General features: G+C 41.0%; 1 protein-coding gene across 6 annotated transcripts in view; it reads left to right on the forward strand.

The window, feature by feature from the left end:
• The window catches only part of EVI5 (ecotropic viral integration site 5), a 175,648-nt gene that overhangs the window by 147,346 nt on the left and 9,717 nt on the right, over positions 1-18,585 (forward strand). Inside the window, exon 19 of one of the 6 annotated variants that reach the window (XM_045292126.1) lies at positions 14,640-14,652. The exons of 4 other annotated variants lie outside the window; for them this stretch is intronic. In XM_045292126.1, the coding sequence (XP_045148061.1) occupies positions 14,640-14,652 (13 nt within the window). The remainder of the gene's footprint in view (positions 1-14,639; positions 14,653-18,585) is intronic. One more of the 6 variants, XM_045292127.1, reaches the window with a different exon arrangement.

Consider the following 18,585-nt stretch of genomic DNA (forward strand, 5'->3'; position numbering starts at 1 on the left):
CAGGGAGGAGGTTATACATAGATCCTTGTAATCGGTTCCCCCTATCTATCCCACCGTCCCTCCACCCTCCCGGTATCACCACTGTCAGCACTGGTCCTGAAGAGATCATCTGCCCTGGATCCACTGTGTTTCCATTTCTTATCTGTACCAGTGTATATCCTCTGGTCTAGCCAGATTTGTAAGGTAGAATTGGGATCATGATAGTCGGGGTGGGGGTAGGGGAGCATTTAGGAACTAGAGGAAAGGTGTATGTTTCATTGTTGCTACCCTGCACCCTGACTGGCTCGTCTCCTCCCCGTGACCCTTCTGTAAGGGGATGTCCAGTTGCCTATAGATGGGCTTTGGGTCCCCAATGTACTCCTCCTCATTCACAATGATAAGATTTTTTGTTCTTTGATGCCTGATACCTGATCCCATCGGCACCTTGTGATCACATAGACTGGTGTGCTTCTTACATGTGGGCTTTTTGCTTCTGAGCTAGATGGCCACTTGTTTACCTTCAAGCCTTTAAGACCCAGATGCTATACCTTTCAATAGCTGGGCACTATCAGCTTTCTTCACCACATTTGCTTATGTACCTGCTTTATCTTCAGTGACCATGTCGGGAAGGTGAGCATCATGAAATGTCAATTTAATAGAACAAAGTATTCTTGCATTGAGGGAGTACTTGAGTAGAGGCCCAATGTCCATCTGCTGCCTTAATATTAAACTTACAAATATGTGCAAATAGATCTATTTCCCCATCATCATATAAAATATATTTACATATGTATATGCCTATATTTAGACCTCTATAAATGCCCTTTGCCTCCTAGCTCTTTCCTCTATTTCCTTTTACTTTCCTCTTGTCCCACTATCATGCTCAGCCTTCATTTGGGTTTCAGTAATCCTCGCTGATACATTGCCCTTGTAAAGCCCTCCCAGGCATCTTACACCCTCCTTGCCACTGATTTTGAATCGCTTGTTGTTCCCTTATCCCTGGGTTTGTTAACATCAATTCCTTTCCCCCACCTCTACCTCTACCATGTCCCCTAAAACCATCGGTCCCGTTGTTTTCTCCTCCGGATGGTTTATCCAGCCTGTCTTATCTAGATAGACCTGCAGAGATAATAATCTGCACGAAAACAAGACAGAGTATTTTCAAAGCTCATTTTGCTATTAGATTTTTTGAAATGAGGGAATTTTAAGAATCAAATGACAGTATACTCTTTATTATTGTTTGAAATGTTTAAGGCCATAGTCACTTTTATGGTACCTTACCTATATGGTCATATGCTGTTATAAAGGAAGATGAAAAATGTAGTCTTTATTCTGAATAGTTAGAAGCCTAGGAAAAAATCAGGTTTGTTACTATAGAAAAGCAAGGGAACAATTATTGGGACTCTGTTCTGGAATTTTTGAAAAAAAATTTTTTTCACGAACCTATGCTTTTTCATTTAAAAGTTTTTAAGCTAATTTAACCTGAACTTCTAAGAAAATTCATTCAAGATTTTGTTAAGGATTCATTTATATTAATGTTCATATAAGAATTAGAACCAGAGTATTAATGGTAGACAAGAAGTTAGTTAACTCTCTGGGTCTTAGCAAGTGTTTGTTTCTTTATTTCAAGCTGAATGGAATTAATTGTTAGGCTTTCCTTTTTTCAATCAAACTCTTAATTCTATATATGCTGCCTATTTGTATTGGTGTGTGTGCCATGGAGTCACTGGACCTTATGTGGGACAGAGTGAAACTGCCTACGGTGTTTCCTGCATGGCAGTCTTTGCAGAAGCAGATCACTACACTTTACAGAAGTATTTCCTCAGCTTGCTGCTGGCAGACCAGACCACTGACCGTGCACTTGGCAGCCAAGCTCTTTTGGCTATTTCTCCTGGCCCTTGCTTCCTTTGGGGTCTTGCAGAACTTCACTGGTTTATAGAGTGGAACTCAAGATTAGAATGGGCATTGTTGCGAGGCCACGTCTTCTGGTGTCAAAGATAAAAATCAAAAGTAGAGTTGTCTGTTTGTACTGCTGGCTGCTGCTGATTGGATTTCTTTTAGAGCTGGTTTTTTTTTTTTAAGTTGCAGTATGTGGAGCTATAAGCCTTCATATATGTTTTTAACAATAGCATATGCTACTTTTTCCTGCATGGCAGCCTCTCAGTGAGAGAAACTAGATCCTTAAGTATGCTTTTTCTCTAATTAGAGCAGGGTAGAGTTCCACGTAGGTGCTCACGCGAGTCTGAGTACAAAGAAACTGTTTTCAGTGCTTCACTACACTCCCTGGCTAGAGGCCCGTGTCCACCAGGAGACATCATCATCTAGACTTTTGTGAGGATTGCTCTAAGGTCCTTGAATTAGATGCATAGCACTGATTTTTACAATTCTTATAACTTCAATTATAGTTTTTAAATATTCATTCTTAGTGACCTCTTTAAACAAATGACGATTACTCCCATCTCTCTTATATGAGGGAAAGGCAAAAATATTGATACAAAAATCATAGAAACCTTTGTTAAACAAAAGTATCAAAATGTGATGCAATTGGCTCTTACATGTCCCCATCTAGGTCTATAGGTGGGGTTTCCATCCCTCTAGCCCTTCCTCCAAGAATGCTGTGCTCTTCAGTTTCTCACATTGGGTGATGATACCACCCCGAGGGCACTGGAACAATCTATGACTATGGGCTGTACGACAGAAGTTTTTCATGGCCAGGAGGGGATCCCTGAGCAGTTTGTTTTTATTTCTGAAAAGGCAACGGTAGACAAAATAAGTTTAGGAACCTGTGATTTATATACAGGTATGTCAACATGGTAGTTTTGGCAATCCCCAAGGAACTCAAATCGTGTTCCTTTTAAGTGATCTTTGAGTTTGGGGAAAGAAAAGACTTCTGAAGGGGCAAGAGGACAGCTGTGGGCAGGGTGAGCTAAGATTTTTCAATGAAATTCTACAAGACATCCCTTGCTACCCTTGAAGAATTAGCAGGCAGGTGCATTGAGATGGATAAGAAATTCCTTAGCACAATTTTCCTGGCGTGTTTCCTACCAGTGGTCATTGTTAAGTATGATCAAGTCAGTTCCAGTTCACAGCGAGCCTAACTAAGTACCTCAGAATTAAACACTACCCACTTCTTCGGCATCTTCACAGTTGTTATGTTTGAGCTCACAAAATCACCAGTACAATTTTCCATTTACTTTAAATTTCTTCCTAATAATCCCCCATGACCATCCTGTGTCCTTTGAGAAACTCTTCAAAAGATGACCTCTTGGAAAGACAAAACGAGACGGTCATAACCCTCTTTTTCCTTTTTTTTTTCTTCTTCAGTAAATCAAGATATTTTTCTTAATTTACATTTTGAAAATAAAAATATCCCTTTATTTATTTATAGCAACACCAAGTAACCTTCTTAGCTGCCCTCTCTGCCTTGACTGTCACTGACCCAGCAGATCCCTTTAAAAGCTACTGCTTTGATTGAACCATTTTGGAAGGCATCCTGATGAGACTAAGGCAGATGTATTATTCAGAAACCCGCCTGCAGCCATCCAGGGATGACCCAGCCATGTGTAAACCCATTTCATCTGGGATAACCCTGTGCGTGGATCCGCCGGAACCCTCCGAACAACACCTTTTTACTTCCCCCGTATGTTTCCTTTCATCTTGGGTAAGCCATCTCTCTTATAGAAGTCGTAAGAGTGAAATTACTGTACTAGGGACACTTTCATTGTGTGGAACAATTACTTTGTAAAAGACTGAAAGCTCAGATGTGACATTTCCATATTTTAAGCCCAGATATGTAGTTTTCCATTTGATAAATGAGGCAGGCAAGGCCTGAAGACCTACGGGACTTACCCAAAGTTACACAACTAGGTAGTGGCAGAGACAGAACTAGTTCCCAGGAATTCCACTGCCTCACCTCAATCCTGCTGTCACATATAAAATGCAATGACAATTCCATAAGTAATTTTGAAATTAAAAAGTCCACTCCCACTTGGCATCTGTACCTTCACCAGCAGGTTCTAGACTTGCGTTCCATCCAGACTGGGTAATTTGTCTGACTTGACCCTTCGAATTCGGCTTCCACTGGGTGCTACTAAAATCTTAGCTTTTGAATATTAGCGAATTTTCTGAAAGCAATTGACTGAGATTTTTCTGCCAAATTTGACATTTCCAGAACATAGAACTAAGTCAAAATAGTTCACCCAATTTAGTACATTACCTATAAGCTAAAGAAGAGTGTTAGTGGTGCTGTCAGAAAAGCATTAAACTGCTAACTGCAAGGTCAGTGGTTCAAAACCACCAGCTGCTCCACAGGAGGAAGATGAGGGAGGCTGTCTGCTCCCGTAAAGCCTAAGAAACCCCATATAGGGTTCTATGAGTCGAATTACACTCAGTGGTACACTGGGTTTATTTGGTATTATTTAGGAAACAAGTTTAACAAGGACATAAATGAGCTGTTCAGTACATTCTGTTTCAAGAAATTTTAATTTAACTGATGGCCAGATATCCAACAGTTGTTTTTAGGATCTTTTTCTTAAAATCTCCAGGACTGTGTGTCTGTTTATTAATTCTTTCCCTCCCAAAAGACTATATAATATACACATTCATAGGGGGTGGGGTGTAGAAACATAGTAATCTCTTAAGGATGCTTCACTTTTATTCAAAACTTTTAGACCACTTTCCAGTTTTGGGTTACAGTCATAAAAAGTGGGTGTGCTGCCCAATTATATGCATCTATATACCTTCCTATTATAGGTCAAAATGTATTTTTAATATTATTGATGAAAATGTGTTTCTAATTATGGTGGGTTCATTAAGGAGATGAATCTGCTATATGAGCCAAGAAGGTAGGGGTAGTGGAAGAAGGGCACTCAAGCTATCTCTCACTGCTGTCTGCTCTGTCCTGATGTCTGCTCTGTCCTGCTGTCTGCTCTGTCCTGATGTCTGCTCTGTCCTGACGTGTAGGGCAGGTCTGCTTTGCCCTGTTAGGTCACTGCCCGTCAGAATTGACGTGAGGGAAGAAGAAGGGTCAGATAAGGTACTGAGCTGCTCAAGAAATCAAACTAAAAAGGTGAAGAAAAGTATTACAACATAGAAAAGGTGAGACACCAAGGAAGATAGTAGCCTCTTGGGACCATCGATTAAGGTAGGATCTGCCTCGAGGGAAATGTTAGAGATTTCTAGCATAAAATGTAGGTGAGCAGCCAACGTGGAGAATTCAGAATCAGCCAGAAAGTAGGGATTTGGATCTGGTGCTCAGTATTAAAGGGCCAAATAAACATCTTCAAGTTGAAGATTAAACCAGTTGAAAATTTAAAGTCAAACTTAGAAGCTGTGTTAGACATTATGAAACTTATAATGCAGTCATATTCATCAGGAACTTATAGCTTGGTAAGGAAACATGGAAAAAGTAATTTGATAAAGATGATATGGTGACACAGAGAGCCCTGACAGAATAGTAGTTACACATTGGGTGCCAACCCAAAGTCAGCAGTTTGAAACCACCAGCCACTCCATGGGAAAAAGAGGTTTCTACTTCCATGAAAACATATAGTCTGGGAAACCAACTCTGTCCTGTAGGGTCACTGTGAGCCTGCATTGACTCCATGGCAGGGAGTGTATATTATGGCACAGTGGTTAAGTGCTCTACTGCTAATCAAAAGGTCAGTAGTTCAAACCTACCAGCTGCTCTGTGGGCAAAAAAAGACCAGGCAATCTGTTTCTTTAAAGATTTATAGGCAGTTCTGTCATCTGGAGTTCTGTAAGTCCAGTTGATGCCATGACACACAGTAACAATGTGTGGTTAGTATTGATATAGAAAGTTCCTAATAATTAGAAAATGCTACGCTTTTACTTATTTAACTAATGGATTAATAGTTGTTACACTCTGCTGTTCAGGAACAAGCTAAACTGAATTTTTTAGAATTTTTTATGTCTTCTTCAGTCTTAAGCTTCCAAGAGTCTTTATAAGGGCCTGGGACCTAGTATTCATGCATTCAATTCATTTTTTCTTTTGCTGTTCAGATTGTCCCAGGTTTGGTCAGTGGTGATGCCAAGCTGGGTCTAGTGTCTTTTTTCTGCTATTGTCCTTGTTTTTAATACTTGTTGTAATTGTTAGGTGCCATTGTGTCAGCTCTGACTCTTACCGAGCCTGTTTGTAGCAGACAAACACTGTCTGGTCCTGCACCATCCTCGCAGTTGTTAAGCTTGAGCACATTGTTGCAACCGCTGTCGTTCCATCTTCGTTGAGGGTCCCCTCTTTTTCACTCTCTGCTTTGCCAAGCATGATGTCATCCAGGCTGGCCTCTCCTGATAACCTGCCTAACGTACATGAGATGAAGTCTTGCCATCCTTGCTTCCAGGAAGCATTCATTCTGGCTGTGCTTCCTTCAAGGCAGATTGGTTTGCTCTTTGGGCAGCCACTCCTGGGGAGGAAGATGAGCCTTTCTACTCCCATCAAGAGCTGCGGATTTGGAAACCCATAGGGACAGTTCCCACTGTGTTCTGTCGGGTCTCGATGAGTTGTAGTCCATTCAGTGGCAGTGAATTTGGGGTTTTTGGTTTGGTGCTTTCACTGTGCTTCACTCGCACGGTAATTCACGTACACCATCTGTTCTGCAGCCTCCTCCTTCATCGCCCGCTCTCACGGGCACGTGAGGCCATCGAGGAAACCAGGGCTTGAGTCAGCGCGACTACTGGAGCACTGTCAGGAGGCCTGGGGCAGTAGATCTGTCCACAGAAGTATGTCTTTTGATTTCTTGACTGCTGGGCCCAGGAACATTGGTTGTGGGTCCAAGTAAAATGAAATCCTTGACAACATAAGACTTTTCTGTTTCTCACAATGTTGTCAATTGGTACAGTTGTGGGGGGTTTTGTTTTCATTACGTTGAATTGTAATCCATACTGAAGATTATAGTCTTTGATCTTCCTCAGGAAGTGATTCAAGTCCTCTTAGCTGTCTTCAAGCAGTTATGTCATCTTCCTATCACAGGTTGTTAATAAATCTTCCTCCAATCCTGATGTCACCTCCTTCATATTGTCCATTTTATCAGATTATATGCTCAGCCTACAGATTGAGTAAGTATGGTGAAAGGACGCAATCCTGACATGTACCTTTCCCATTGTAAACCATACCAGTATCCCATATTCGTTTGTATAACTGCCTTGTGGTTTGGTACAAGTTCCTCCTGATCATAATTTAGTGTTCTGGAATTCATGTTCTTTTCATTCTTACCATTAGTGTTAAGTTTTTAAATATTATTTTGCCTCAAATGAGTATAATTATATTTCCAAAGGTAACGTAGTGAAAATGTTTATTAGTACACACCATCTGTATCATTATGCTCAAATCATGAACAAGTCACTTTTTTTTCAATGCATGAGGTCACCGTGAATTAGAGCCAATTCGATGGCAACTAATGACAGTGAACCATAGTCACTGGCTCTACATTGGTTCTCGGGTAGATTCAATGCACAGTGAGAATGGCACAGGCCCCTCTCGTCCTCTCAACATTCCCACGTAGAGACCACAGTAGGAGCACATGTTTAGAGCTTAGACATGCTGAAATATAAGCATTCCAAACCGTATCAGTATGTATGAGCTAAAGTTTTATATGTGACTATAGCATTGAATGTATTGCTATGACATTAGCAAGGTATGCTAAAATTAGCTTTCATTTAAACTAATATGGAATGCTAAGATGAGCTACCGCTTTAAAATCCAGTGAACTTGCTCATGTAAATCCAGTGAATTTGCTCGTGAACCAAGATTTCAAGTCTTGAGAGGAAAGGCGATCAACTGCCGCCTTCGTCTTTCACTTAGCATGCTAGCACTGTAAATGTGCACGGTCATTTATCTGCTTCTTAATGACAGTTCTGGATTTTGATTGTTTTCCTCTCTCTCTTACAATAAGTAGTTGAGAAGCTGTCACTTTTGGAACAGTCAGGAGACCTCTTCTCTCGGCCCACCTTTGCCACTGGTTAACCTTCAGATGTCAATTCACTTCAGTCATTCATTCAGGGAACATCTAAACATTAGCTCCCGGCATGTCTTAGGCCTAGCCTCCCTTTCTGCATCCCAAAGCAGTTATTCCAAATAACTTTTAAAGCGCTTTCCAGCCCACTCTTGTGGTTCACAGTCATAGTCCCCGCTGGTGAGGTGTGTGGCCTGATGGAGAAAGGCAGTCAGTGATAGCGCTGTGGCAGACCACGTGGTACCGTGACCATACACATGTCAGAAAGGCCCTGGTCACATCGCTGGCTGAATGTTGTATTGAAGTTGTAGAAGAGAGCCTGGAAGCAAGGTAAGGGCGGCCCCCGGAAAGAAGCCATCTTGCACAAAGATTGGGAGGCAAGCGCTCACGAGGAAAGAAGAACAGCTGTGAGCAGGAGGGAAACCAGTGGAGAAGGGCAGATCCGAAACCAGAGCGCGAGGGAGACTTCCCCTGCTCAGTTGTTTTTAGTGTGTGGTACTGAAAATAGCATGTGTCAAGACTGACCTGAGGGCGGAGGGAGGGTAAAGCTTTCTAAAAATACAGCCTGCTTCATTGATTATGTTTTGAAATAGCTTGGATTATATTCCTTGTAACGTGTTGGTCCAAAAATGCGTTTCAGAGCCAGATTGAATCAATTCAGTCTATCTTAGGTAGTCTCCTGCTGTAACTCACTGGGTGACCCCGGCTGTTACCACCCTCATTTTCTTAGTGATCTGTACTCTTCAATATTGGGTTGGGGCGCTTTAAATCAGTCCATCTTTTAGAAAACATTCTTGTCTTTTATATTGAGTAATTCAGTTTTTGAAAGATGCGCTTTAAGAGAAGTAACGACAATAGTGACAGGTTCAAAATGGGAACACTTGGAGATGTGTTCCTCTTGTTGAAAGGGGAAAGGATGGCGCTCTCAGATTTACCCAAACTGGAAAATTTGCATTGTGGTTAGAAGACTCGAGCACAGTAAATCATGTGCTTTTCAGGGACCCTATCTCACAACTGCAGTTGGACGTGAGATAATCAGATTCTCACTCTCCACAAGCTGGACAGCTGAAAATGTCATACCAACAGTACGTGTCAGAGGCTCAGTGCTTCTCTGCTGCCTGTCTGATTTAGCTTGTTGTGGTCAGTCTGAGGAACCTGTGATATGATAAGATAGCATTCATGAGATCATGTGGTTTGCAAGGACCCAATCTTAACAGAGCAGCCTGTGAGTGCCTCAGGATGAGGAAGCCTGGGATACGAACCTCATTTGTATGAAAGTTTATTTTGTGTTCAGTGACAAAATAGTGTGGGCAGTGGATGGGTTTGTGCATTATATACTTAGAATATTATTATTCTCCCCACCAGAAGTTAGCTTCTAATTTCTGAAGGGGGGAAAGAGGTGAACGCTACAAATACATTCATCTCCTTTTACCTAATACCTTAAAGTTTTTGTTGCAAGCATTTTTGTATCTTTTCAAAGTGAAAATACAAGAGGTAGCCACCATGTCTTTTTCTACTGGGAAAATAAAAAATGATGTCAAAGATTAACTCATTGCCATCAAGTCAAGCCCGACTCTTTGGACTCTGTAGGACAGAGTAGAACAGTCTCTGGGTTTCTGAGACTTTTTAACCCTTTACGAAAGTAAAAAGCCTCATCTTTCTCCAAAGGAGTGGCTGGTGGTTTCCATCTGTCGACCTCGAGGTTAGCTGCCCAACGCGTAACCCACGATGCCACCAGCACTCCCTCAAAGATGAGCATTGCTGGTAAAAGTTTTTAATCAACTGAAAGTTATTTCTATTCTTTTCTAAGTAGAGATTACTTATTTTCAATTTGGCAGCATCTTCATTATAAACATAGCCTCAGGATGATGGTTTGTCTTTTTTTGTTTTTTTTAAATGTAAATCTTTATAAAGACATAATACATTCATACTGTACACCTCTGAAGTATACAGTTCAGTGGGTTTTGGTATATTCATGGAGTCCTGCAGCTATCACCACAATCAACTTCAGAACATTTGGGCACCCCAAAAAGAAAACTTATACCCCATAGCTCTCATCACTCCCCATTTCTCTCCAAACCCATCTTCCGCAGCCCAAGGCTACCGCTAATCTGCCTTCTGTTTCTATAGGTGTCCCTGCGCTAGGCATTTTATCTAAGTGGATCAGTACAGTATGTGATCTGCTGTGATAACTCCACTTAGCATATCATAATGTTCCACTCAGCAGAGTATTTGCGAGGTTCATTCACATTGTAGCAGAGGTCAGTATTTCGTTCCTGTTATCACTGAATAGTATTTCATTGTATGACTGTGCCCTCATTTGATTCATTCATCAGTTGACGGACAGGCTGCGAAGTGAAACATTATACATTTTACTATACTATGCTAAGTTGAGCCAATCACAGCAGACCATGTATTGTATGATTCCATTTACATAAAATGTCCAAAATAGGAAAAACTATTTGGCATTATGGGTTTGAGAGAAATGAAGAATGATGGCTTATGGCTTAGATATAGATGCATACATACATAGATAGATACATAGTCAGGGAGAATTTCCTGAGGTTCACAAATTGGGTCCATTAAACTGTTTGCACATATTTTGTGTGTAACATGTATATGTACCTTTTGAAGAATCTGTTCATATTTGTACCATATTTCTTAGGTGAACTGGCAGCTCAAAAAAAATATTAAGGTCACTGTTAGTGAGTCGCTAAGTGGGACCATGGTACTCAACAATTGTTGCAGTCACATATGGGTGATGGGCTCAGATAAACTGACTCCCTTGGTTTTCTGTTCACTCTGTTTACCAGCTCACATTCTAGTTCTTTAGAAATGTTTAGGTAGTTTGTGTCTGCCTGTGCAGGCAGTGTGAGGCCTGGGAAAGCCTGTGGTTAGTATACAGGAGATACTGTAAGTCAATCATAATGAGTGACCTTATGAAAGAACATCTGGACTGTGCCTAGCACACCGGGTTCAGTAGCACAACTTGAGAGCACGGACCCTAGAGCCTTAACAACAGGGTGTGAGTCCCAGCTGCCGATGCTTCTAACCACACACCTTAGGGCAGTGGTTCTCAACCTTCCTGATGCCGCGACCCTTTCATACAGCTCTCATGTGGTGACCCCCAACCATCAAATTATTTTCGTTGCTACTTCATGACGGTAATTTTGCTACTGTTATGAATTGGGCTACCCATGTGAAAGGGTCGTTTGGCCCCCAAAGGGGTTGCGACACACAGGTTGAGAACTGCTGCCTTAGAGGCAAGTTCATTAACGTCTTGGTGTCTGTTACCTTGGGTGGGCGGTGGTTTATAATTGAGTGCTGCTGCTGCTGCTGCTGTTGTTGTTGTTGTTAGCTGCCACGGACTCAGCCCTCAATTCAGAGTGACCCCTGCACACTGAACAAACAAAATGCCCAGTCCTGTACCGTCCCATGATCTGTTGTGTGCCACTGTTTCATAGCATTTCCCTGGCAGAGCTTCAGAAGGAGACCACCAGGTCTTTCTTCCAAGGTCATCTTTGTTTGGAGGTGCCTCTGAGAAACCTCGTCAGCATCATGGAAACTCACGAACCATCACTGACAGGTGGAGGGTGAGGGCATGATGCACAGTCCTCAAACTCGGATCTTCTTTGTGGAAGGAGAGAATTCTACCACCGAACCGCCGGGGTCCCCACAGGGGAGGTGTAAGTGAATCCGTGCTTGAAAGCACGTAGAACAGTGGCTGGACGTGGTAAAGGGACAGTTCTGCCCGCTGCCAGCCACAAAAGCACGTGTCAGGGACACATGCAGTCAGCCCTAGGCAGTATTGGGATTGTTAAATAAGCCCGAGGCGCGACCCCCACCGCCTTCACAATAAAGTTCAAACTCTTTAGCAGGATGTACGATTCTTCAGAGAGAAGGCTCTGCCCTCTTCCACTGTTGCCCCTCTCATGGGAGCCCTTAGCCAACCACACCAATGCCCTTGTACTTTCCATTACTTAGCATATTTGCCAGCCACCAGGACTTTCCACATGCCACTTCTGCCTGGGTTTCACCTCTCAACCTCTGCTCTTAAGACTCAATGCAAGGGTTTCTCTTCATATGGCTTCCCTCAGAATCCTCTCATTTCCTCAGTGTGCCACTGCGCCTGTGGGCTTACTCAACACTTAACGAGCCAGCCTGGAGTCAGCTGTCTGCCCCTTAAGCCTTCGCCTCTCCAGCACCTGGTACCAAGCCTGCTGCCTAAGCACTCAGTGCACATCTTGGGTAGGGATTACATGCACTGATTCACCCCACTGCTATAGCTAGAGGGCAATTAATTCCTCTTAACAGGAGTCAAGACGGGAGAAAGGAAATACTTCATTTTCATCATAAGGTGTTTTGCTAAAGGTTTGAGGCTTTTATTTATATATAGAGAGAGATATAGATATAGGTATATTCCAGCTAAAGGTTAACTCAAGTGAAATCTACATGGGACTTTGATGTAGCTTTAAAAGTTCAGAGTGAAACAAGTGTGAAGTGATTTGTTTCCTGTAATTGGTCATAAATTTACATAAAAAAACCCAGAAAACCCTCTGCTGTTGAGTGGATTCCAACTTGAGGACCCTGTCGAGCAGAGAACAGCCCCACAGGGATTCCAAGGCTGTCTTTTTACCGGTGGAGACAGCCTCGTCTTTCTCCTGTGGAGCAACTGGTGGGTTTAAACTATTGCCCTCTTTAGTCACGCCACCACCAGGGCTCCTTAAACTTAACCTCTGCACCTTTGACGTTAAGGTGCATTCTTAATAATGTTAATAGTTTCAATTTTATCAAGATGCGCCAGCTGCCAGGAAGAGAGCCTTCAATGGCAATTTCATTTCGTTTGCCCAGAGTACTGGATGAATCTAAGTATGCACTCTGAACTATAGAAAGACTGAGGCAATATCTTTGGAAGTGAGTTTGTCTTCCCACTATCTCCTTCTCTGATAATACCCGTGCAGTGTTCAGTGTCTTCAATTCCACCTTTGCCACTTACTAATATGCGTGTGTGTGTGTTTTAGAAAAACTCTGACTTTTCAGTACTATAGTTTTTTCATTTTGGCTCTTGTCTAGGTAATGCGGTGATCAGAAAGTCATGACCTACAATCGATGGCTTTACTGGCTTCCTCTTCTGATTCACTGGAAATCTTTTGGTTTGTGTGCTTGCTGGTAGTTTTATTCTTTGTCACGTTTACAATTCAGCTGTGGAATAAGCTGATAATTGAGGGTACATTTAGCATTTCATGTCTTATTTACATTGATTTTAAAATTTGAAAACTATTAAAAGTATTCTGTAAGAACATAACAATATTAGTGACCAAACCTTTGGGGGAAATAAAAACAAAATATAAACCTCCAAAATTTAGAAGTACAGATTTAAGCTGCTACTTGATTTGGCTTCCATCCTCCCACACAAAGTATCCTAGGTACTTACATTTTTTAGTATCAGGCATCACAGAAACATTACATTTTGCTTAAAAAGCTGTAGCTCTCTGTTTTGCAAAGATTGATTATACAAATCCAGGTGTACAAATAAGAACTTTTAAAATCTGATATGACTCAGTCTTGGAAACTTACTGCAACTGTTTTGCAGCTCACGTGGCATCACATGACTCACTTCAATGGTTTAAGCCCTGTCTAGTAGTGATCAAAGTTCATCTGCTTAGGGTTTGGGTTTTTTTTTTTTGGTGTGTGGATGACTTTTTTCCACTTTGTTGTGGATTGATTGTCTTTCAAAATACCCAATGCAGTCCTTCCTCTTATTCTTTTGAATCTCAGAAAGTAGTAGCTGTCTGCAAAATTCAACCTCTACTCGTGCACTGGGAAACAAATTTAAAGCTTGCAATAATGCACATGGAAGCCCTTTTAATTGTAGAGCAGATAAGATCTGTTATTACTTTCTTTACTCCTACAACTTAAATTTGAAGGACAACCTCTTGTGCCGCTTTAAGATCAAATGTAACAAATCAACCCTAACCTATTCACTCTACTCATGATGTTATTCCATAATGTGCTAACAGAAAACACATCGGGAACTTGTCCAGTAAGCAATCTTTTTTTAGTACAGATGTCTCTACTATTTACTAAGATTCTAAGTTTAAAGACTCTAAAACTGAAACTTTTTTGTTTTTCAAAAGAAATTTCCTTTACATATACTAGTTTAGCTACTAAAGTAAACTAAGAAATTTTTGAAAAAATGTATCTATTTTAATGATTATGACATCTTTGAGGGCTTCAAAATAATCATCCATTTGTTTTCTCTGCTTAAGCTTTCAAAGACCATTAATATGTGAAGTATTTGTAATAGTTTTTAATAGTCTTGGTGTTTGAATTTTTACTACTATGGAGTTAGAAACTGTGCTGCTTCCTGTCAAAACCTACATCCATCAGACTATGAACATGACAATTTCCTGTTTTCTTATTAACCCTACTGCATTTTGTGCTTTATTCTTTGTAAGTTGTGTGATATCTTCATTCATCCCTTGCCTTTCTTAGTTATATACTCTTGGATTTGCTTTGTTTGGTCATTCAGAGAAATTCTAAAATCTAATCTCTATACTGATAGAAGTTAAGATTTTACAAACTGTTAACATTGTAGTACTTATATCAGACTATCTTATACTACTGTTTGAATAAATTCTACATGTTTTTAATGGTCTGTTCTGTCTCTTTATGCATAACATGATGAAGCAGTCCACATCAGGTAAGAAGCAGGCCATTATTTGGGTCTTGGGTATTAGCACTTTCATCTCTCTGCTTATCAGTATTCTCATTCAGAATGTAAAATAACTGAAAAAAGCTGAATTCTAGTATTCAAAAATGAAGTGACTAAGAAATCCCTATTTAGGGTCTCACAGAAGAAAATAGAATATATGTATATAAACAACCATCCCATATTTTTCCAAACAGCACTGGTTTTAAATACTTAACTCCAATGTTCGATCATATGATTTGGGGGTGGGGGGAATCTGCCTTATAAATATACACTCAATATGTATGTATGCATTCATGTATATATGTACATATGTATGTCAATTGCTATAATATTTATGGAGGTATTTATGCCCATTGGTTTATAAAATTACTAAAAATAATGTTTTAAGCTACTATTTACCATCTGGTTAATACTGGGAAACATAAATGAAATACCTTTATTTTATTTTTTTTCTTTCTTACACTGCCCAACGTCTCCTTTCACCCACTTTTCTGTTGCTGAAATACTTTTAAAAGTAAAAGAAGGAGCATTTTTTATACTGATTTGTTTGGGGAATTGCTTGGGAGAGGTTGGTCTGTGTAGTTGTAACTACCATATTACTGTCAAAATGGTCAATCTAAACTTAATGATAAAAGCTTATGAGAGATTGAATGAATGACCTTATTCTTGAAATACAACCAAACAAGTCATTGGCACTGAGAAACTTGCTGTGCACAGTGGCTAATACTGGTTTTTAGAATTATACCCAGCCTTGTTCCCTAAAGCTGTTAAGGCATTTTGCATGAATATTTTAATTCCACCCCCCAAAAAATATGGCTAAATCTTAGGTTAAACCAAATGAAATTGCTGATAATTAACCCATAAGACTAGAAGAAGTGGCAAAATCATATGCCTCAATCTGATAGTTTTAAAAATCAGTTCAATGTGAAAATATAATAAAATCAGACTTAATATTAGCAAAGAAAATGTCCACGCAGTAGCAAAGTGGGCTGCATCTTGGGCTCTAAGCTTCTAAGAAGCCACAGCAAAGTCAGGAACATAACTGTTTTTAAGATTTATAATGTCTAGTTAAATAAAGCAGGCTGGTTATCTTTCCTGTTTCTAAGCTTTGAAAGACATTTCCCATGTGAGTCCACGTGAAAAGGACAAGAAAAGCAGTAGACAGGAAAGTGTTGGGCTGATGGCCTAACCTGTAAGTTAGAGCAGGTTTGTGCTGGGCTGAAACAGTGGCACGCCAATATGTGGCTCAGTGAGCATATGGTTAATCCAGAGGTGAAATCTAGAAATGCTAGTGGAAGCGTAAATGACAATCGCAAAGTATAAAATGTACATAGAAAAATGCACAAGCCCTAATTGGCCAGCCTGATGGATTATCAACAAAAATGAGCACCCTCACATAACTAGAACCTGGGTTCAGAAATAGAAGTCCCCCTCCATCCTCCCACTCGCTGCCCTCTACTCACCACCTACCTCACTCTTCTTCTCTCTTCCAACATCACAAGTTAGGTCTGCCTGGTTGTTTTCGCTTTATACTAATGTAATTATACAGAATATGGATGGTTTGGCTTCCTCCACAACCTCAGGACTGATCCACGTTGTTTCCTGTAGCAGCTGTCACTCATTTTGTCACTGCATAGTATCTCATCATATGAATAAGCTGTAATTTATGTGTTATGCAGTTTATAAATACTTGAGTTATACCCATTTGGGATTATTATGAATGAAGTTGCTGTGAATGAATTTTTGGCGTGCGTGTACTTACTTCTATTGTGTATATACCTAGGAATGGAATTGCTGGCAACTAATAGTTTGTTGTTCAATCCAAGACCTTGTAACTTTGAAAATTACAATTAAGACAAACCCACCGCCACGAAGTCAATTCCCACTTATAGGGAACCCTGTACCGGGTTTCCCAGGAGAGAGGTCTTTACAGGAGCAGAGAGCCTCTTCTTTCTTCTGAGGAGACGCTGCTGGATTTGGACCACCAACCTAGTAGTTAGCAGTTCAAAGCTTACCTGAAAGTGCCACCAGGGCTCCTTCAAGCTGTCAGTCTAGGACGGTGATCAAAATACTCAATAAAAATAGCTGGGCACCACCCAATTTTGATCTCAGAGCAAAGGAGCTGTTGTTGTTCGTGGAGGCAGTTATCCAACATTCATGTTTTTCCTCCAATTGAATCATCTTCTTCTGTTGCTCCTGGTGAATAAAGACCACATGTTGTGCCTTGAATGGCTACTGGCAAGCTTTGAAGACCCCTGGCACCAGTTGGAGCCCTAAAGGACACAGTGGTTAGTGTGTCCGACTGATGCAGATCCACAACTGTTCCAACAGAGGAGTTACAGCCCTGGAAACACCATGGCACAGTTCTGCTCTGTCCTGTAGGGTTCTTTGAGCTGGAATTGACTTGATGACAAAAGTCTTTTGACACTACTCCATGAACTAGGAGGTAGAACCGAAGCACTAAACAAGGTTATCAGGCCAGTGACCTGGAAGGCCCCACGAAACTATGACCCTAACCACCCAAACCAAGAAACCAAATCCCGTAAAAATGTTTAGTTGTACATAAGCATCCTCAGTCACTGCCTCTTTTTGGTTAAACAAATATATCACAAGGTATTTGCCAATTCAGCTTCTTATAGATGTACAACTTACTTTCTCAGGCGTAGGAACAGTGTGAGGCGGGTGCAGGACCGTGCAGTGTTTCATTCTGTTGTGCAGAGGGTCGCTGTGCATTGGAGCCACTCTATGGCAGCGAACAACAACAACTTATTTACATTCATTCATCAATTGTGCATCTTTACCTCAGTGAGATTTTAGCAGTAAAATGTTTCAGTTGTCCTGATGCTGGGACTTGATATTGTGTAAGAATCTGAAAGTAGTAGTATGTCTAATGTCTGCATGTCTAATGAGCCAATCATAGGATTTAACCTTTTAAAATATTGACAGTGGTTCCTAATCAAACATAAAAATCTTAAAAGAATACTGCAAAGATCTGTCTAAAATAATTAACATAGACCAGAAACATCCATGTTTTTGTTTTTTCATGGTGTAAACAAAAAACAAAAACAAACCCATGGTCGACTCTGACTCTTAGTGATCCTATAGAACAGAGAAGACCTGCCTCATAGGCTTCCCAAGGCTGCACAATGTGCAGAAGCAGCTGCCACTTCTTTCTCCTGCAGAGGGTGTGAACCACTCACTTTTCTGTCGCTAGTCAAATGATTAACCCTTGCTCATCAGGGCTCCTTTCAAGGCATAATGGAGGCATTCTGTCAACCCAACACTGTCATCAGCACCAACTCTGAATTGCCTCTTATCTTCCCTTAGCAAAATGTCCACTCATTCCCTCCACCACACCTAGATGTGTCTCATGACTGCTGAATTGCTGATTAAGAAATAGCTGTTGTATCAAGACTGGTGTGCTAGTCTGGGCAGACTAGAGAAACAAATCCAGGACACTCATATATGTATAAGAAAGAGCTTTTTATACAAGAGCAGTTGAATAATGATCAAACATCCCATCCCAGTCCAGATCAAGTCCATAAGTCTGATAGTAGCCCAGTCATCCGATACCAATCTATAAAGCCCTCTTTAGGCTCACGAAACACATGCAATGATACAGAATTCAGGAAGATCACAGGCCAGTGGGTGGAAGGTCTTGTGGATCCATTGGTGGTGTAAGCATCTCAGCACTGGCAGGAGTCTCCATCAGTGAGTCTCCAAGGGAGTGAGCAGAGAGAGAGAGAAAAGAGAGAATCAGTCTCCCGCCTCTAAGGAGGAAATACAGGAGTTCCCAGAATCCTCAGGAGAAGGCCATGCCCACACAGAGGCCTCATTGACTGTATTCTGATTGACAGGCTAGACTCCACTCCTTCACTCTTAATCCTCAAATTGACACCAGATTACATAACTGCCACAGCT

The sequence above is a fragment of the Echinops telfairi genome, unplaced genomic scaffold, assembly GCF_000313985.2.
Source record: "Echinops telfairi isolate 266 unplaced genomic scaffold, ASM31398v2 ScPeMD7_443;HRSCAF=831, whole genome shotgun sequence".
Lineage (NCBI taxonomy): Eukaryota > Metazoa > Chordata > Mammalia > Afrosoricida > Tenrecidae > Echinops > Echinops telfairi.